The 22523-nt window shown below is 34.2% G+C and overlaps 1 protein-coding gene across 1 annotated transcript; it reads left to right on the top strand.

Annotated features, from left to right (window-relative positions):
• The first annotated feature begins 10539 nt into the window (after positions 1–10539).
• Positions 10540–11860, top strand: LOC149183045 (cold-responsive protein kinase 1-like). Its single transcript, XM_089418654.1, has 3 exons — positions 10540–10766; positions 10872–11019; positions 11113–11860. Exons 1-3 carry the CDS (start codon positions 10627–10629, stop codon positions 11404–11406), a joined length of 582 nt encoding a protein of 193 aa, XP_089274780.1. The 5' UTR covers positions 10540–10626; the 3' UTR covers positions 11407–11860.
• Positions 11861–22523: the final 10663 nt, after the last annotated feature.

Raw genomic sequence — 22523 nt, 5'->3', positions numbered from 1 at the left:
GTTTAAAGAAAATTTCCTTAGTTTGATGCCAACGTAAAAATATTCTCCCACTTGGAAATTTGTATATTCTTTGCTAATCTGCATCACTCTTTTTCTTGTCTTGGGATTTTTTCAAATTCTAGCTAATAGCAGTGATTTCTTGTTCCATTTCCTTTAGCATATCTAGCCCAATATGCATTGTGTTCACTAGATCATTCCAATTGATAGGTGTATTGGATTTTCTACAATAAATAACTTCCAATGGACTCATCCTTAATTATTCTTGGTACCCATTGTTGTAGGAAATATCTATCAAAGGTAGATACTCTTCCCACCTTATTTCCTAATGCATGAAATACATCCTTAGCATGTCTTCTAGCACCCTATTAACTCTTTCAATTTTCCCATCTATTTGAGGATGGTATGATGTGTTGAAGGCTAAATCTGTCCAAAAACCAACAAACATGGCCTTCCAAAACTTAGAGGCGAACTTATCATTCCTATCCGAGATGATCTTTCGGGCTACCTCATGAAATCTCACCATTTTATTGTTCTTTAAAACTCCATTAAAAAACACTAATTGGTGTTGACCTATCTCAAAACCATCAACTCACATCTTTCTATCATATATGCATTTACATCAAATTAAAGACACTTTGAAAATTAATGTTCATTACAAACCACCTTATTTACATTTACATTCTTTAAACAATGTAAACACCTTATTTTTTTCTATTTGTAAAGTATGCTAATTTTATACCTTTCAAAAAGTCTCTCTTCTCCATTTTTTTTTTAAATTCATCAACAAAGCAAACTCTAAACAAAAATAAAGAGATGGGATTATTATTCCAAACCACAAACCATTACATTTTCACCCTTATCTAGAGGGACAAATTTAGAGATGAAATTATAATTTTTAATAATAAAACATTACACTTCCAACCATATTTACTAGGATACATTTTTAAAAATGGCAGAGTAAGAGGTAGAGAGAGTGTTACCATGTTGTATTGTATTGTTCATAAAAAATAAACTGGAAGTAGTTGTTCTAAAATATGCATGCACGGTGGGATTGGCACTTCCAAAGCTTTGAATACCATACATAGAGAAGTTAATTGAAGTGAGCAATTGATGATATAATTTTTGATAAAGAAATGTTATTAAATTTGAGATAAAATTAATTAAGTAAGATGATAAAAAAAATTCTACTAAATGTTTGAAAATTATTATCTAAATTAAAATTTAACTAAAATAAATGTAATTTTAGATTATAATTTAATTTTAAAAAAGTTGAAAAAGAAGAAGAGTCAGTTAGACTACATTCTATGCATATGAAAATATCATAGCAATCAGACATTGAACATCACAATTGGTAGGAAAGTATGTTAGTTAGACTACACATATAAAAATATCTGAGCTATCAAACATTGAACATCACAATCAGTAGAATTTTATTTCTTCCTAGTCACGTCTTAGACGGTTTTGTACTTTATCTTTGTTTGATGGTCAATGAAAATAATTAAGTCAAATTCCTTTCCATCTTTCTATTTTGAATGTCCATCATGTAGGGGAGAGATGTGTATTGTTGTGTAAGGACTGGTCCCACTAAACCACCAAAACATGCCATAGTACTAATCCCCTTATTTTGATATGATAACAAAGTGAATGGTGAAGTTTTCTCAATAACTTTTGAGGAAACACGATTCAATGTTCTACGTGTCTTTTAAAAGGCTATGTAATGGGATAATTTTTTCCCTGATAGAGGAGAAATATTATGTGCCTGATTAACAAACTCAAATAGGGTGTACATATTGTGAGCAATGCTCACACAATATCCATAATCAACTAATGATGAAATGATTATTAAAAATTTAATATATATGCAGTTAATTCTTTTCAATCCATGCAATGTTAATTTTCTCAAGGCATGGAAAAAGTAATGAATTTGTCATTTCTAGCTATTTCAATAGTTGTGATGATTTCAATAGCTATAAGAACTAACAATCCCTAATATGAGCAGCAAAATCAGATTGGTGGAAATGAAATTTATGTTGATGTTAATGCTACAATGTTTTGGCAAAGTTGGGATAGTGTTTTAGAATACCTATTAAAATTTTCCTTGGATGGCTATGCCACTTCACTTGAAAACAATGTCACTAGTGTTGTAGTGTGTCAAAATTATTTAACTCTAGACGAGTGCTCACATTTCGTCAAATAAGTAATAAAAAAAATAAGAGCAACATGCCTTAAACTGTGATATAATGTTATAGTACATAGTTTGTCCTTTAACTGAAACCATATAGTAAAGGCCTAGTCCATCAGGGCCTCATATTCCCAAATACAAATACAAAATACAAGCAACAAGATACCTACTCATATAGGTTGATTCCTTTAGCTGACTGGCCTCAACATTCTTACTGTCCTTATTGTAGTCTTTGTCCTTTGCTGCTAAAGTTTTATTTTTCACTATTGTCTTACTCCTTTAAGCCAAGCCCTTCATCCTATCTTAGTTGACCACCTGGTAGCACTAGGTAGAATATTTTTTTCCTTTTCCCATCTAGTATGGGCACTTTCTATCCCTTAGCTATTCTCTTATAGGTATTGGCCTACTTGCAACTTCCCATATTTTCCTTAATATGTTGTTCTTACTCTTCTTTTTCCCTCGGTCAGTTGCAACACGTTTTTTCAACCCTTAACCAAGCCTACCGTGACTTCAACTAGGCCGAACAAAGTTAAAATAACCTTATTCATCCTCCTTCAGACCCGATATACCCTCAACTCACCTTCATGGATTCCTTCCAACTATTGAACTACAAAAGAACCTCTATTTCCCCTATGGTCACATATAGGAGACCTATTGACCTCACAACCAGTGTTCTCTAAGGTTAATTGGTCCCCAAGCCTCTCTTTTTCATCTCTGTCCACCTGAAAATACCTTATATGGCCTCTCCTTACTTCCCCTTAGACTAGGGTTTCCTTCAACTTCAACTTAGTGCTAGTTACAATCTAGCCCTCTTCTAAGGATTAAATGTCTCCAATAGTCACAAAACCAACCCTACACTCATTTAAAAATCTTGACATCTTCTAGGATAGAAAACTTAGTCTTTTTCAATAGAAAGACACCTTGACTAGAACACTTAATTCTGCCTTCAAACAAAAACTCATCCTTGTTGTGGTCTCTTTGAGCATAGAACACTAACTCAACCTCATCTTCTACCCATCCTCGTTTTCTAGGCTCGAGCTCTACTTAGGGTATATCGCTTGCTCACAAATGAGTCCTTGCATTTGTGTGTTGGCCACTCATTTGGCACCTTATTTATATCTCGTATGTGACTGTCTTTGGGGTCTTCTTTGCCCTTCAAGAACCCCCTATTTACCACTCAATAACAAATTAGAATAGAATATTATTTCTCTTGGGTTCTAATCCAACACCTTTGGGTTAAAAACCCCAAACCTTGTGTATCTTGCCAACAAGCTCAGTTATTGTGGGTTTTATCCACTCAGGAATACCTTTTAGGCTACCTAAATTTCAACAGCCAACCTCAGAGTCTCTCTTGTCATGCACATTCCCACAATAAGAGTTCTTGAAGTCCTAGACCTCGAGGTCCTAAGGTGTAGACTTTTGTTGTCAACTTCTAGGAGTGTCTCAATTTCCCAACCCCGTCATTCTTGTCCCTTCTCTTATGTGCACACCACAATTTCCCCGAGGTCAGAGAACCTAAGACCTCGAGATGATGTCATCTCAACATCATGCAGAATCTCTTACCATGATGACATACCAATGTTTCTCATGCCATGCTTCTCCCTTACCCTAACCTCTTTACAAGGCATCCAAACTAGGGCACGACAAAGATTCTATTTGTCATATAGCAGAAGAAACCCCTTTGATAAGCCCTTACACTTAGAAGGTTTACGTGGTTTTCAACCCACTTATATATGTATATATCCCAGCGAGGAATGCTTGCAATACATGGAAAACCCATCCTATGCTTATATGTGTGTGTGTGTGTGTGTGTGTGTGTGTGTGTGTGTGTGTGTGTGTGTGTGAAGGTAGATGCCCTCAACCCTTATTCAGATATGGGCTATCATTCCTAAGCTTATGCAATTAAGATTGGAACTTAAACTCTCCACCCAACCTTAGGATGACTAAACTACAATCTTTCTTGCAGTCAACCACCCCTAAAACAAATTCAGAGCTTGAGGAGGAATGCTCAAAGGAATTAAACCAAAATAACTATTTATAATAGGGATTCTAGAGATCACACAATCTCTACCCTCAAATACAAGGAATCTAGAGGCTACACCATCTCCACTGTGGGATCCCATAAATGTAGAGGTTACACCACCTCCACCCTCTGAAACCAACCAATAATGCTTCTAGTGTATCCACCCCAATTCTGGGAATCTAGAGCATAATGACTCCAACCTAGCTAGGACTCTAGAGCACAGTGACTCCAACCGAAATTAAGAATCCAAGCCGCATTATGTCCACACTTAAAGGCACCTAGAGCCCACAATGTCCAACCTACAAGGAATCTAGAGCCCATTATAGCTAACACAAATCAGGAATCCAAAGGTAACAAACATGTCCTCGATCCAAACCAAGAATCTAGAGGTCCTTTCTCCTTCACCTGAACTATTTTTCACCATGTATGTTTCCTGCATCCATGACCTAGACCTTGCCAATGTTCTCTTCTTCCTTCTCATCTGTGATTTTCTAGTGTGTTGTGATCCAATGTTGGTATCTTAATTCTTTTCAACTACGATTCTTGTCGATCCAATAGTATAATGCCCAGTCTCCTCCTTGCTCCTCGAATACCCTCTCTCTTTTATTGTTGAATCATAATGTCTCTTCCTTTCTTCATCTCTCATCGTTCTTCTTTTCCTTACTTCTTTCCCCACAATTCTCCTCTAAACTTGACTTGCATGTTGAGCTTCCTCACGCCATCTACAAGGCCTGGCAAGGGAGTAAAGAACTTGTCCTCCACCCGGGGAGCCCTATACTTTAGCTTCTTCCTTCCACATAGCGATTAAAGACTCAATTAGGCCCAATTGATAAAAAAATCAAGGATACGATGGCCATTAAACACACAACTTCCCATTCCCAATTCCCAAGCAATTCCCTTCCTCAAGCATCTGAATTTTTTACCTTTTCTCTTAGATAGTTCATTGTAATTAATTTTCATAATTAGAATTCACAATTATTTACATGAGCCAGTTAATTAAAATGGATGCCATAATTTTCACCTGTATTTATGGGGACAAATTTGGAGATGGAATCATAAATTTTAACAATAAAACAATATAATTTCAACCATATTTACCATGACAAATTTGTAAAAATGACCAAGTGAAAGGTAGAGATAGTGCTATCATGCTATATTGTTATGCTCCTCAAAAATCAACAGGAAATAAGTGTTCGAAAATATTTGTGTGCAGTGGGATTGGGAATTTCAAAGCTTTGAAAATCATACATAAAAGAGATACTTGAAGTGAGAATTTGATGATATATTTTTTACAAAGAAATGTTATCAAAAACTATGTTAAATTAATTAAATATGATGAAATTTCTTAAATGTTTAAAAATTATTATCTAGTTTAAAATTTAATTAAAATAAAAAGAAGAAAAAAGAAAAGGAAGAAAAACCAGGTAGACGACAATCTACACATATAAAAATATTTTGGATTAAAATTTAATGTAAAAAAAAAAAAAATTAGATTAAAATTTAATTTAAAAAAGAAAAAGAAGAAGAGCTAATTAGACGAGGCCTAGAATTTGAATTTCCATGGAATGGTTTTTATCGTTTTAAATGTATTAGATAGTGCAAGAAAAAATTGAAACACCAAATGTGACTGGTTATAAAAAATTAAAACATAAATTTGATGTTCATCGATTGAAATTATCCATTATAATTCATAGTAAGAATAGTTGAGATGTGTATGACATTGTGAATCGTTGCATAGGTTACAAGAGGAGTGTCGGGCCTAGGTTCTAGTTATCGATATGTGGGGTCCAAATCTCAGTCATCGAAACCTCGAACAATCACACTTCATCAGGTGCTTAGGAGGGGGTCGTTGAGGGCTAGTCTTGTGCTTGATACGCTATCATGCCCACACTCACCAACCAGTCGCATTCCATCACGTTGATGGGGAGTCGACTGGGGTTGGAGTTGGTGATTACCTAATGGGCCTGTGACCATCAATCTCTATTTCGTAGGTTGTTTCCTCCATTGTTGATCAATTTCCCTCCCCCACGCTATAACATCACTGTCACATAACATTTAAAGGTTGTTTCCTTTTGGGTTTATTCAGAGTCAAGTTGTCAAGCTACAAGGTCACTCAATTGGAAGCCTCGATAGTGATTGGCCACTAGATCTAAGGCCCATGAGTGGGTGAGGTATTAAGACCAACCAATGGTTTACATATGGTTGTCAAAGACTAGACCCTCGAGATAACAATATCTATTACGCGAAGTTTAGTTGGTAATTTAACCTTTGTTCGCAGCCAGGGGTTTGGAATGTGAGGCCAGTAGTTCAAGGGCGTTACTAAGGGTTTGAGCATGTATTATGAATTGTTCCATCACACAACAACCAATCATGAATCATGAGCATCAAGCATCCCAACTTCTAATTATGGGTTTCTTCCTCCTCTACATCACTACCACCATGTGAAGAAATTTTATGCTCAACTATTAAATTATTCTTATTTAAGTAAGCCAAGTGTTCTAAAATTCTTGACTAGATATGGTTTAAGTGTGTTTCCTCTTAGATTTTCAATGTATGTTGCTTAAATGTTTTTAGTTATTTTCCCTTCTGAAACTCGTTTTGAAAAGATCTCAGAGAACATAGGGTTTTAAATTGCTGATTGGATGGATCTTGCTTAAAACCTTTTCAAATTTTATTGGGTTAAATAACCACTTAGATTAGCTTTATAATATAGATGCTCCAAAATTTGATAAGTTCAACATCTAAGTTAAAGGTTGCGGAAGTCATCTGAGCAGGGTAGAAAAAATAATCTAAAATATGAAGAGTCAAACAAATATAAGCTTAAAGTCAGTTCTTGATAGAAGTTGCACAACAACGGTGGGAAAGAAAGTTCTGAAGCTGGACTTCAAGTCCAAAGATAATGCATGATACAATGTGACCATTGAGCTCACAAGTCTATATCTCAAGGTTCATTATGAAGAGTTCAATGAACACAGTGATGAGAATTTGCCTTCAGAAAAAGAGTTCAAAACTATAGATGATGTGAGGTTGCGGTTTTGATTATCATCTAAACACATTCAAGATGAACATTGTGGAAGAGTGAAAGAGGGAATGAACATATGTGCTTCTTGTTCCAGCAATGATGAAGATAATAAATTTGAAGATGCCATTTTGGAACAAGTCACTTTAATTTGCAATTTTCTTCTTGGGCATATTCTTCTTTTTTAATTTAAACCCTATACTAAACGTGGCTCTTTATAATATTCTCAAGAGTGTATGATATGGTAATTACATGTCTGCATGATGTTATGTGTAGTTCAATACTCTGGTTTTTATTTATTTATTTTGGAATCTATATATATGAGTGATTGTTTTCCCTAAAATAATGAGTAAAAACATTATTGATTCTCTATTTTCATGAGAAACAACATTTTATTCCATAATAACCAACATTCTCTATTTATTCATGAGAACCAACATTTTAAGCTATATAATTTCTTTTTTTAAATAATTGTAGATGAATTTCCACCTATCAATAAGAAACATCATTTAGACCATGGAATAACTTCTAATTAAACCCTAAAATTTCCAAGAAACATCATTTTAAGCGTAGAGTATTTTCTTCTATTTAAATAATTAATTTCCACCTATTCATAAGAAACAATATCAATTGGATCATTGATCTCCACCTTTTTTACACCATGAATTTCATCTACTCACGAGAATTAGCTTTTAAAGCCATGTAAATTCTTCAAATTCTTTTTTCTTAATGATGTTACTTGTTTTACACTTAAATTAAAGTAAGTGCTTTCTCACGTGAACTGGCATCTTTCACATTATTTTACTTTATGAAACTCATTATTTGTTTTTCTTGGTTTTGATAAAATAAACTTTACAGCTCAACAATCCCCTTACAGCGTTAATTTATACAAATCTATCCTTTATTCAAAGTAGTACAAAATTTATAGATTTGTAAGAAATTTATATGTAATACTAAAATAAATTGACAAATTCAAAAAAGCAAATACCATCCTCAAATTTTCATTTGACAGCCAAAAAAAATATTTGAAATTCCAGACGTGTGTTAAAATATCAGAGCTGTAAGACATTTGACATCACGATCGGTAGGAAGATCTGCACGTTAGACTACGCGTATAAAAAGATGTAAGGTGTGACAGATTGAACATCACAATGGGTAGGATCTGATTCCCAGCCAGTTACTTCTCAGACGGTTCTGTACTGCTTTGTTTGATGGTCGATGAAAACAATTAAGTAAAGGGCTTTCTATTTCGAACGTCCATTGTTTAGGGGAGAGATATCTACGGTTGGTCCCACTAAACCACCTAAACATGTTATAGTACTGGTCCCCCTACTTTGAACATGGTCATAGTGAATGGCGAAGTCTTCGCGGCTGCTTCCCATACAACACGATTGAATGTTCAGCGCTGTCTTTTCAAAGACTATGTAATGGGATGGTATTTTCCCGAGTGCTTGACTAACACACTCAAACAGGGTGTGCATATTGTGAGCACGGTTCACACGATCCCCATAATCAACCTACGATGGAATAGTTATTAAAACTTTAATATATATGCAGTCGTTGCCTTTCAATCCATGCATTCTTAATTTGCTCAGGGCATGGCGGAAGTCACGAATTTTTCATTGCTCGTTATTTCAGCGGCTATGATGATTTCAGTTGCTGTAGCAACCGACAATCCCCAGTATTACCAGCAGGATCAGATAGGGTGCAACCCAGTTCATGTCGATGCTAATGATAGAGAATTTTGGCGAAGTCGGGAACATGTTTTAAAATCCCTCTCCTCGAATGTTTCCTTAAATCGGTCCGCTAATTTATCTGAAAACAGTGTCTCTGGTCTTGCAGTGTGTGGGAACTATTTAAGTCCACCCGAGTGCTCAGACTGCGTCACGGAAGCGGCGAAACTAATTAATGCAACCTGTCTCAACAACTCTGGTGGTCGGATTCATCTAGATGGTTGTTTCCTCCACTATGAGAATTATAGTAATATCCTCCACTATGAGAATTACACTTGGGACGTAGGCGCTATTCATTACTGTTTCTCCACAAATGACAGCGATCCACAGGCATTCTCTCAGAGAGCCACTGCCCTATCCAGTCAACTCATAGAAAATGCTTCTGCAAATAACAATTATGCGACTGGCTCCATTGATGGCTCCTTATATGGTCTCGCTCAGTGTTGGCCCTACCTTACGGCTAGTAGTTGCCAAACATGCTTGAATTATGCTCGGAATCTTTTACTCGGATGTCTTCCTCAGCAAGAAGGTCGAGGTCTCGAGGCGGGTTGTTTTATGCGCTACTCAACTTACTCGTTTTTCTCCGGTAACCAGACTTCCAGTACGAGATTTCTTAGATTGCCTGCATCTTTTCTTATTATTTAATTAACATATGCAGTCTTTGTTGATTCAAATAGATATAGATTCTCGCAGTCCATTGACAAATTTTGCAATATTTAACTCCCAACCGATCACTTCAAGATGGAATCTATGTAACTCTGTTTGTTGATTGTTTTGCTTTCCATTTAATTGCAGCATCGACGAATCCGACACCGTGTTCGGGGAAATCGCCATCCAAAATAGTGTACATTTTGTTAGGGAGCATTGGGGGAACAACTCTGTTCTCGGCGATGTGCTGTTTGGTACTGTTCTGTAGACGTATCAGGAATCGAAATGGCTATGATAGATCAGGTGATTATATTTTCCTTGCTCTCCTCCGCTGAGTTCTTTAATTTTGTCGTACTCAAACGTTACGAGAAAATATCTGTCATGGTGCTCTGCGCAGATGAAAATGTAACAGCAAGGGACAATTTCGAACACTTTTTCTTTGATTACGAGGTGCTAAGACACTCCACTGGAAACTTTGACAGACGCAACATGCTTGGCGAAGGAGGATTTGGTGAAGTTTATAAGGTATACTTTCAAACACGAATTTGATGAGTTTGTCCTGAATTATGCGTTGTTGGCAGCTTAATCATAATAAGTTTGGTGAGCAGGGAATACTTCCGGATGGGAGGGATGTTGCTGTTAAGAAACTGAATGGAAGGCACGAGACTCAAGGCGCGGAGCAGTTTCAGACAGAAGTGAAGCTTCTAACCAGCGTCCGTCATCGAAATCTTGTTCGTTTATTCGGATGTTGCACGTGGGGGAACGAGCGCTTGCTTGTTTACGAATTTATGTCAAATAACAGTCTGCACAAGCCACTTGTTTGGTATGTAGCGCTCATTTCAACATCCGAGTTTTTAATTTCAGAAATCATGTATACCCTTTTATTACTTGTATTGAGGGTTCCAAATGCTATTGATGGGGATACGCAGGAGAGATAGGAAATGGTTTGACCTGGGAAAACCGTTTAGACATTGTAGTGGGCACAGCTCGAGGCCTATCGCATCTGCACGAGGATTCCAACATGCGCATTATACATAGAGATATCAAATGTGCAAATATACTTTTAGATGACAGATTTCATCCGAAAATAGCAGATTTCGGAATGGCTAGATTGCTCCCGGAAGGTGAAACCCATGTCTCTACCAGAGTGGGAGGAACATTGTAAGTTGTGCAATTCATTTAGTAATTGTTCTAAAAAATGGATATTCTTTAAGGTATAGAATCCTAGAATTAATTTATTGTCTCCACAAATTTGTTATGTGACAGAGGCTACACTGCACCTGAGTATGCCGTTCATGGGGAATTGACGGAAAAGGCAGATGTTTATAGTTATGGTATTGTGGTTCTTGAGATCCTGAGTGGCAGAAAGTGCGTGGATGCAGCATTGCCAGGCCCTAAGTACATTCTTGACTGGGTTCGTTTCTATTTTAATAAATTATCATATAACTTTGGTTTGTGACTCAAACAAGACGCTCGTTTAATTCAAAGAATGAACTTGACGCTGCAGGTTTGGAATAAATACAAAGAGGGTAAAGTTCTGGATATTGTTGATCCAAAGCTAGAGGACCGATATCCAAGAGAGAAGGCGTTAAGGGTGATTACAATTGCACTTCTTTGCACTCAAGATTCTTCGGAGCGGCGACCGCCGATGTCATGGATTGCATCCATGCTAAACAACGATGCACAGATTCGTGTTCTTCCTATACAAGCAGCTTTCGTAGGTGCCGCAGCAACCAGAGCTGCGAGTTCCACCGCCACGACCGACTCTGCAACATCAATTTCTGCTACTGCATCTCACTAATCTGCTGGAACTATGGACATTTCTTTATTTCCTCCTTAGTCGAGGAGTCGGATAGATGCATGCAATGGTTTTTTCATTATCTAAAAACCATTATCTATTTTGTCTGTGTTTACCGCGAGCATAAATTTCATAGTTACCAAATTCGGCCTAATCGGACCGTAGAATTCGGAAATTCGGCAATTCGGTCCGATTCGGCCATTAATACGCTGAAATTCGGTTCGGTGCTCTTCAATAAGTAGTCCTCCATTTTTTAGCTCATAGTCGTCCTCCATCTTTTGCACATCAGTCTCGTTGATAACAAACATATATACCATAGTTGTGGCCTTTCATTATTGTGTTTAAGAATATTCAACTTTCCTGTTTCCGCTGGTGGTTTGATGCATCGACTCAGAGAATAGTGAAGAAAGAGGGAACAAGAACTCGATACTCGGAAACCATGTTATTGACTGTTTTGTTCTGCAATATAGCAGTGATTAATCATTAAAAATTTCACAGTTCCCTTCCATCAAAGTTATGTAATATATGTTACTAATTCTTATATAATGTGTAATGTTTTTTCTATTTTTATATTAGAAATAAAAAAGTTTCATTACAAGTGGGTATAAAAAATAAAAAAATAGTTGTGATATTAAACTTTTATTTTCCCAATAAAATATTTCTGTTTCTCTATTTTTTCAAAGTGTAATCTCTCTTCCCCTTTCATATAGTATGTTGGAGTACTCAGTAATAGAGTTTGAACTATTTATTTATAATAAAATATTTTGAAATTTAATTTTTTCCTTTCAAGATTTTTGGTTTTAAATTTTTTGAAAAATTATGAAACCAACATACTACTTTTAATTAGATGACTCTTGATCTATACTTTATTCAGTTAATAATTAAGAAATTATTTAAAAATGTATCATTACAAACAACAATATTAGCTATTATTAATTACATCACTCTTTATCTATATTTTATTTGGTTAGTAATTATGAAATTATTTTAAAATGTATCATTAAAAACAACAATATTCACTATTATTTTTTGATTGACTAACTAACCATTTTAAAGGTATGAGACATGTATTTTTTTTTCTAATGGAGTTTGTTCTCCTCATTGCATCTCATTCAATTCCATTAAAAGGGATTTTTTTTACTAATTTCAATATCTAGTTTTATTTCCAATTTCTATAGTATGATTGAAAACGAGTATTTGAGATTTTGAATGTCAAAATTGTTAATTTAGATTATCCAAAACTTAAGAAAAAACATTTTTAATCACTGTGGTAAGATGTATATTTCTGAATTTTTCCGTATTGAATTTTAGATAGTCGATTTTTTTTTTTCCTGTTACAAATTGAATTTGAATTCGAACTTGGTAACTATGGAGTAAATTATACTATTACATAATGTGTCAGCGACCCTTGTGTGTTCATTAGTTGGGGCAATGCCGATTGCTGATTCCCCAAATATTTGGGAATCAGAAGGACATGGGTGCAGTGAATTATTTGATTGTGCCCATGTCCATCCGATTCCTGAATATTCTGGGAATCAACAATCGACATAAACTCAAGGCATTAGGGGAGATATATAATTTAATTCTAGAGAAATAGTGATATGTTACATATTTGGAGAAATAACAGTATTTTAACATACTAATGACGCATAAATACTGTTGCGCTAGGATTATAATATTATATGTAAACATATGCTTACCATTGTAGGTAAATGTCCATGGTAAAGTAAATGTCCATTTCATGGTGAAATAAATTACATGAGTTTATATTGAATAGGTTTTCATAATTTTAATTTATTAATATATTGTATATCTTTTATAATATTAAAAGTTGAAATTTATATAAAAATATTTAAGCTAGTTTTTTTTTTTTAATATATAGTTTTTTGGCATATGATATGGTATTGGTTTATAATATTGTAACAATATTATCATGTGTATCATCTTAAATATTTTTATTAAGGAGGATATTTTTTTTAGATGATTAGAGCTTGGGATTAATAAAATGGGAAAGCTAAAGATATTGAAGGACACCAAGTTGAAATCTTTAAAATGGGAAGGTCTATCATCATCCCTCATCTCCACAAGCTTTTTAATATGGTAGTAAAGCATGAATCCCTTAAGCACTAGATGGAAAGCTTTATTGTACCTATCCTTAAAAGTGAGGACAAAAACATTCCCTCTAACAACATCACCATTATGATTAGCCACATCTTAGCCAAGCTTTACAGGCTCATTTTGGAAGGGAAGATTAGCCTTTGGCTTGAAAACCATGGTAAAAGAGCTAGAAGGAAAGCTGGTTTTAGGAGGCATCACTCGACTATCGACAATTTTTCCATCCTCAGGATCATTGCCAAGGAGTTTCGCAATCGTAAAACCAATCTCTTTTGTTGTTTTGTTGAATTTATAAAAGCTTTCGACATTGTTCCTCCGGATAAATATTGGAAAAGACTTGGAGAGATAATGATTCCCCCTAAGTTGAGGATTATTGTGATTCATCTTTACAAGACTATTGTTGCCAAGCTCAAGACCGACGAAGGGTGGTTTAAAGACATTAAATGTAATATCAGGGTTAAGCAAGGGTGTCCCCTATGCCCCACCCTTTTTTGGCATTTACATCGATAAGTTAGAGTGTTTGGAAATTCACTATAACAAAACAGGCAATTTACGCCAGATTTACACCAGATTTTAGTGTATTTTTCTCTCCATTGGGATGATCAGCCTGGCACTAAATCTAGCTCTGTTGTAGAATTTTTAAAGTGTCCTTGTTTGCGACAAATTTTGCATCTTTTTTTACGCCAAATTTTGCATCATATTTTGCACCAAGATTTGCATTTGGTTTTACAACAAGTTTTGCTTCTAGTTTTGTGCCATTTTTGGCATCTATTTTTGCATCATTTTTTGCTTCCTGTTTTGTGCCATTCTTTGCTTCTATTTTTGTGTCATAATTTGCATAGAGTTTTACACCATCTTTTGCATCTGATTTAGTGCCTTTTTTTGCATCGAGTTTGTGTCAATTTTTGCATCTAGTCTTATGCCATTTTTGCTTCTAATTTTGTACTTATTTTTACATCTATTTTTGCATCAATTTTTCTGCCTTTTTTTACACCATTTTTTGCATCTAATTTTGCACCACATGTTGAATTTGATTTAGTGCCAAATTTTTCATCCATTTTTGCACCATTTTTTTCATCCACTTTTTCGTTTCATTTGTCAGCCTTTTTTGCATCCTATTTTGGACCTAATTTTGCATCATTTGTTGCATCCAATTTAACATCATTTTTAACAAGATTTCTTGCATCCAATTTTTCATCCTTTTGAGCATCTAAATTTTCACCGTATGTTGGACCATGTGTTGTGTCCACCTTTGAATCCCATTTTGTGTCTAATGTTACGTTCAATTTTGAGCCATTTTTTTCGTCTACGTTTGCATTTGTTTTTGCACCAAGTTTTGAATCATTTGTTGCACCTCATTTTGCATCCAAATTTGAGCCATTTTTATGCCCATTTTCGCACCATTTTTTCTACTTTTATGTCCAAAATTTCACCATTTTTTATATCCAATTTTGCATCCTTTTTGGTGTCTAATTTTGCATCCTTTTTGGCATCCAAATTTGCATCCTTTTTTCTGCCACATTTTGTGTTCACATTTGCATCTCATTTTGCACCTAGATTTTAGTCTGAATTTTCATCTAGTTATGCATCATTTTTGGCATCCTTAGCTTCACCCTTTTTTAGTCCCATTTTGCTTCTTGTTTTGTGTCTTTTCTTACATCTTTTTTGCACCCAAATTTTCATCCTAATTTTACACCATTATTTGCATCCTCATTTTGGTGTCCATTTTTACATCCTTGTTTGCACCCAATTTGGTATCTTTTTGTATGCCCTATTTTTTCCCTTCTTTGTGTCTAGTTTTACACCATTTTTTAATTCTACTTTAAAACCCTTTTTGTCTCATTGTTTTCTTCTTGTTTTGATGGCTAGTTTAACATCCAATTCTACTCCCAATTTTGCATCAATGGTTACATCCACTTTTGGCTTCTTGTTTAGAGTTTTACTTTTACTTCCATTTTACTAATTTTATTACATAGTGAAATATATTACAGTTTCTAAATATCATTTTGCTGTAGGATTTAATGCACAGTTAGATGAACATAAAACCCTCTCAGTTTATCCTAGAAACCTAAGATAGACTGATTAAGAGAAAGGTTGTCCTAGGGCTCAGGATTCTTAGTAGATCAAAATGTAGAGTATATATTAAGAAAAGAAGAATGAATTCATGTGAGTCCTCGCATGCAGGTATCGTTGGAGTTTTTAGTGTAGCATGGAAGTGATCTTAGATAGCTCCAAATCTTGGTCCTACACACAAGAGAGAGAACAAAGAAAACTTCACAACATAATATCTTGATAATTGAAACTATCATAAACATATAAATGTTACTAAATAAATAAATATAAACCAAAATCCCATACATTCATTAGTTAAATAGGATAAGTAAAGAATTAATAGTAGTATATGGAAGGAAGAACAACTAATCTATATTAGTAAAGGAGTTGGAGGAAAGTTACAACCATCAAATACAGTTGCAACAACATCTTCCCCAACTCCTAGCTCCAAAACTCTCCCTCTCAAGATAGATCTCAGCAGCGTGACAATACATGAATTCCCATCATTTCCTCAATGGCCAAGCCTCCAATATATAGGAAAGTGAAGGCTATGAAGATTTCCCAAATTCCTCATTAGTTCAATTTTGGCAAAAGCTTTTGGGTGAATAATGTTTCCTCATATAAAAATGGCATTTTCCACTTTTTAGATGCTTTTGTGCTTAGGAAAAAGCTTCCCCATGCTTTATGGCTCTTTCCCACTTTTGTATGCTTTTATTTTTTAGGAAAAATCTAAATATGAGGATAAAGAGATCACATTCCACCATATGAGTTTCCAAAAGTGAACAAGAGTGTCAAATTCTAGTTAACTCGAGCTTTTTTCCTCGCATTAGAGGAATTTTCATTTTAAAATGTTAATATTGAATTTCCATGTCATAATGTGTAAGCCAATCAAAATCCTTTAAAATTTAAAAGACATATAGGTGTGACTAGGCAGTGGATTTTTTTTTTAATAGGCAGTGGATTTTTTTTTTAATAATATAACTTACCTAATTTAACTGAATGTCGCCCAAGTGACCTAAAACTATATTAATATTAAAAATAAATTTAATATCTTAATCTATAAAAGTTAGAATATCTAGAATATTTTTAATGAAGCATAAATCATGGTGTGTTAAATAAATAAATTTAAATATAAAATCCTAAATCCTAAATTTAATTTAAATTTTAAATTTACTTTCTTAATTTAAATTTGATTAAATCTTGTATTGATAAATTAATTTAAATATAAAATATAAATATATGGTTATTTTGATAAAAGTGCATTTATTTGAGTAACTTAAATTTATATTTTAAATTTTCCTTTTAAATTTAAATTTTCTTAAATTTTGTGTTAATAAATTAATTTCAATATAAAATACATGTAGACGGTTATTTTTTATAAAAGTGACGTTTATTTGGGTAATTTAAATTTCCTTTAAATTTTGAATTTTCTTTTTTAATTTAAATTTGTTTTTTTAATTTAAATTTTATTAAATCTTGTGCTAATATATTAATTTAAATATAAAATACATATACAGTTATTTTGATAAATGTGACATTTATTTGGGTAATTTTGGTAAAAGAATAATAAAAATGATATATTAAAAAATTGTCTACATGGCATTATTTTATTAGTTTCTTAATTTTTTCTTAGGTGGTTATTATTTTGGTAACAAAAGTTAGATGAAGGGGACAACTTGTTATAGACTAGGATATCGTGGTCCTCATGGTACATAAATTGTATTATAGGCTTATATAGTTTAGGAGAAAGGGGTATTTCAACCAACAACATAGTATTCTCCTCCAAGATGATGAGGAGGTATTTTCATGTATAACACATTTAAGAATATATCACAATTCAAATTCATAACTTAGTATTTGTAAACAAATTTAAGGGTAATTGACAACATTCATAAAAAATATAGCAGTATCCTCATATATAACAATTCTCCATCAAAAAATCATTGACAATTTTCAATATACATATATTACTACTAAATCAACATTTATCACAAATATCATTATTCCAAGGTAAATTCACAACATTACATCCAAAAATAGTAATGTCATCATACATAATCATTCTCCATAAAAAAGCATTGACATGTTTCAACACATATATAAAGTAACAAGATAATACTAATAATATCCTCATCATCCTTAATCAAATCAACTAAGATTCAAATATGTGATTATCATATCAAAATATTTCATGAACACCATTATTCTAAGGTAAATTCACAACATCCATCAAAAGATAGTAATATCATCATACATAATAATTCTCCATCAAAATAATGTTGATAATTTTCAATATATACATAAAAGAACAAGATAAAAATGATAATATCATCATCATATTTAATCAAATCAACTAAAAGTCAATGTAAGATTACCAAATAGAAATGTTTCATAGATATCATTATGCTAAGGTAAATTCACAACATCCATAAAAAAATAGGAATCTCATCATACACAATAATTCTTCATAAAAAAATTGTAAACAATTTTCAACATATTCACAAGGTAACAAGATAGTACCGATAGTATCATCATCATTATTCAAATAAACTAAAATTCAAATGTATGATTACCATATTAAGACATCCAACTAAATATAAAAAATAATGCATGGCTAGCTAGCACCACGAAAATCATAGCCAAGCTCATCCTCATGATCATTTCCATGATCATCATCTTGACCATCCTGATAATATCATCTGCATAATCATCACCAATGCCATCGTCATCCTCATCATCATCATCATCTTTGATATACGATGTAATCTAAACATAGTCTATATCATCATCTTCATGGTCATTACCTATAGCGTTCTGGAAAAAAAAACAATATTACATGTTAGTACTAATTTTATAGAAAAATGCATATTTTTATTACAATGCTAACAATAAAATGAGGTAGGACATAATAACATTTAATAGTACTAAAAATAAAATGAAAATATGCCTTAAGATATGTTGGAGATCCAACTAATATTACACTTGTAATGCACATTAAGTAGTAGATTCATTTTTTAATCCATATGAAGTAGGTACCCATTTGTTCTTCATATTATATTGTGAATGTTTCTTATGATTTCCATGCAAAATTGGTAAATTAATATTTACTGGAAGCTTTATTTCAAATTACAATTGTAATTCAGATTAGAAATAAAAGAAATTTTAACAAAAAAAGAATGTCACATGAAAAAGTAAATTGTTTTTAATGAAAAATAAGTTGCATACAATATGAATGTCACATGAAATATTGAGTTGTTTTTAATGCATGTACTTTTCTCTATAATAAGATGGATCCTAATGTTCTTTCAAGAACAAATGCTCACAAATAATTACTTCATTTTATCCATTATCACACTTAATCCATTATACCTAATGATGACAATGATTCCATTCAAATTGCTTTGAACTCTCTAAATATAATGTAAAATAGCAAACTCCACGACCACGACCATGACCGCAACCCCCTCCCTTGCCTCGTCCACCATCATAGACAATGAACTTGGAGTTATGACCATGATAGCAACCCCTCCCTTGCCTTGTGTCCACCATTAGAGACATTAAACTAGGAATTAAGAGTACTCATGTTTTCTTTGCTCTAATTTATCTCCAAGGAATCAAAACTTGATCAATATATCAAGGAATCCATCAAGGAATAGATATATCATAAGAGAATCTCAATAGGCTTTTCCAAAAGAGTGTGAAATAACACTTATCTCTGTTTTATGAAATAACTCGAGTGAGTGGAATGAATGGTGGGAAACACTTACTAAGGAAAGGAATATTTTTGGTCCGTCCTTATTTCTATTATTATTTTTGCTTCTTAGAATGGAGGGAAGTGTTTAAAAAAATTCAAAAAAATATTTTAAATTAAAAAAAATATATTTGCTTAAGTTTAGTTTTTTTTTAATATATATTCAGTTTAGTATTTTTTTATTTTCTAAAAAAATATATTTAGTTTCTGTTTTTTTTATAACAAAAATTATATTTTATTTTTATAAAAATGGATTTTAAACATCCATTCATGCTAAATTTGTGATTTTATGATATAAGTTTAAATTATATATAAAAAAGTAACTTAATGCCATGCGTTGTGTCACTGAGATGGGTATTATACATCTCTTCCTTGCTAAGTTATAGAATGTGCTTGGGTTTTCTTAATGCAATAAAATTAATTCTTCTCTTCATTATATCTTGAGATGTTCAACTTGCACCTAATAAAACAATAAGGTTAAAATAGGTTTGCCTTTGTCCTTTGTAGATTTCTTTCCCCATTAATCCTTGTCTTAATAGATTAATTGTCTTATGGTGGCCTTGAGTGGCCACTCCCATTAGTTGCATGATTTTTAGTTTTATGTTAGTGACATTTCTTAGGATTGATAACATGTTATTTAATTTATGAAAATGTTTTATTTTCCATATCATTGTTAAATATTAATATTAAATATGTTGGTTTTGAACATGCTTTAGTAAAAAGTTCCCAAAAGGTTTATAGATTGTAATTTATAATGTAATGCTTCACTGCTTGATGAAATTGTTTTGGATATTTTTTTAAAGATTCATTGATTGATGAAATTTTTATGGATGTTTTTTTTAGTATATTAACTTGTATGTGATAAAGTCAAAAGTCACCTCTTTTTGAGATTTTCATTGGTTAATTTCCCTTAAGGCTATCAAGTTCACCATTCAGTCCTAGGTTAAGGAAATATAGGAGTCATGAAGTGGCATTGTCCAATAACTTAAATATTGGAACATGTTTTTTTAGTCACATTATACTTCCTTTCTGTGTAAATTCTCCATGAAAATAGTCACGTGGAACATGAGGGACCTCAATAGCAAAGGAAAACAAATACTCCTAAAACAAAAATGGTACGCAAAGCACCCATCAATAATGTTGATATAATCCCGGATGCGGGTGATCGACAAGTACAGTGAGGTGGCAATCCACTAGGTTGGCATGTGGCTAGACCACATGGCCTTCCGTAGATTGGCACAGTGGTCCAAAATTGGCATTCACAACAGCCATAAATTCACTTTACACAGGCAACGTCTCCAACCTGTTAACCGTCACCCACCTCGGCTCTGTGCAAACATGAATCCTTGGGAGCATTTCACTTCTGCATCTGTCCATCAACCTTTGCCTTTGCAATGCCTCTGCCCTCAAGCTGCGGCAGCACCTGCACAACCACCAGGAGACGCTGCCACCTCCTTTGCTGCATTGATTTCAGCTCCGACATTCACTTCACCCAGAGCCTGGATTGCCATTTTATTTTCCATTCAGCCCTTGCTGTTAATCCCTTCACTGAGCAGCCCACAAATTCAATAGTGTCTCTGCACCACACTGTGCTTAATTCCAGAAGGAATTCTCATACTCCTGCAAACAACATGCCAAGATTATGACACCGTATGCGCAGCTGTAGGGGAGGGAGCCAAGGGAGCCTGAGTTGCCCCCAACACTCTCCTACTTTGGACACCACTTCCTCCCTGGCAGAGCAGGCCCCCGAGCATTACCCAAATACTCGTAGTGGAAGAGGATGCCTCCATTCAGTGCCCCTTGCCTCATCTCCCAGTAGCTTTCCTTCCATTTCGGCTTCGTCTCCCAGAGGCACTCCACCCCATCCTCAGCTACAATCCCAGAATGCCCAATTCACCTTCCGCTCCACCCTGAACAGGCGCATGATCACGGCCACAATATCCATTCTCTTTCACAAGGTGGAGAAGATCACAAAGGAATAGGTCACAGAGGTTGCCCGACACACTAGAGAAATTGAGGAGTAGGGCACTATGAGTGGTGGTAGCACCAGAGTCATTAGGGTACAGGACATTTCGGGTGGTGGACGCACCATAGACGAATGCAGCCACACCAAAGTTGAACCAGCTATGGCTCAGATGAGCATCCAAGAGGCAGTGGAGCGGAATAATGAGCAGACGATGAGACGTGCAGGGAAGGAGGTACTGGACGAAGTAATGGACCCTTATTATTGTTTCGTCGAGGAAGAACACTTGGCAATGCAGGCAAGCAACATGGAGATCTCGCAACAGGCAGGTGGCGACATGGAGTACAGGTGTTTCATCATGGAGGAACACCCGTCGTCTACGCCTTGCTCCTAGTCAGCCAGTTTGCTTACCGTGTGTCCACCACACAGTATGCCACTTGTCTGCTACTCAGATTGCCACGCGTCCGCCACACAATCTGCCACACAGCATGCTACGTGTCTCTTCTCTCAGGTTTTTGGAACTTTGATTCCTAGTTTTTTGTTTCAATAGTTTTGTGGTTCTGGGGAAAAAACTACGGGTTTGAGACTCTTCAGTTAGTTTTTTGTCTCATTATGAACAATGACAACAAACTGGGTGCTTCGCTGGTTTCCCCTAAGTGGGTAGCAAGCTAATTTTTTGAACTCTTTTTTGCTAAGGACTGGTTTCCCTTCTTGGGTAGTCCAGATCTAGACTTTGCTGGTTTTTTCCATTCCTCGGGAATGGTTAAGTACAGGCTAAGGCCTCAGTGTACAATATCCTTTTTTTCAGTAATAGAATTAGCATATCTTAGAAAAAAATAAAAATAATGATGATATAAGAAATAAAAATATTAAGTGAGGTTCTACCACATATAATTAGAAAATGGGGGAGGAATTTCCAAGTAGTAGTGATTGATGATTAGATATACTTGGGTGGAATGGCTATTATTTGGAATGTTCAGGACATCAATATTACCAATATGTTTACCTCTTTTTGCAATATGACAATATAATTTTAGTTAATTGACATCGAGGACTACTACCATGTATCCAATGTCTATGACTCAAATATCACAAATGGAAAATCTCTATTTCTCAATTCTATTTCGAGCACAAGTAATTTATACTCCCCATCTCCGTGGATTATTAGGAATGACTTCAATATTAACAAGTGTCTCGAGGAACAGAAAGGATGAATCACAAATTTTACCAAGAGATTTT

This window comes from Pinus tabuliformis, chromosome 3_2 (genome assembly GCF_031772625.1).
Source record: "Pinus tabuliformis cultivar Carrire ecotype Pingquan chromosome 3_2, CPIR1, whole genome shotgun sequence".
Lineage (NCBI taxonomy): Eukaryota > Viridiplantae > Streptophyta > Pinopsida > Pinales > Pinaceae > Pinus > Pinus tabuliformis.
Note: the sequence above shows the minus strand (reverse complement) of the source record. Positions and strands in the feature narration are given on the sequence as shown.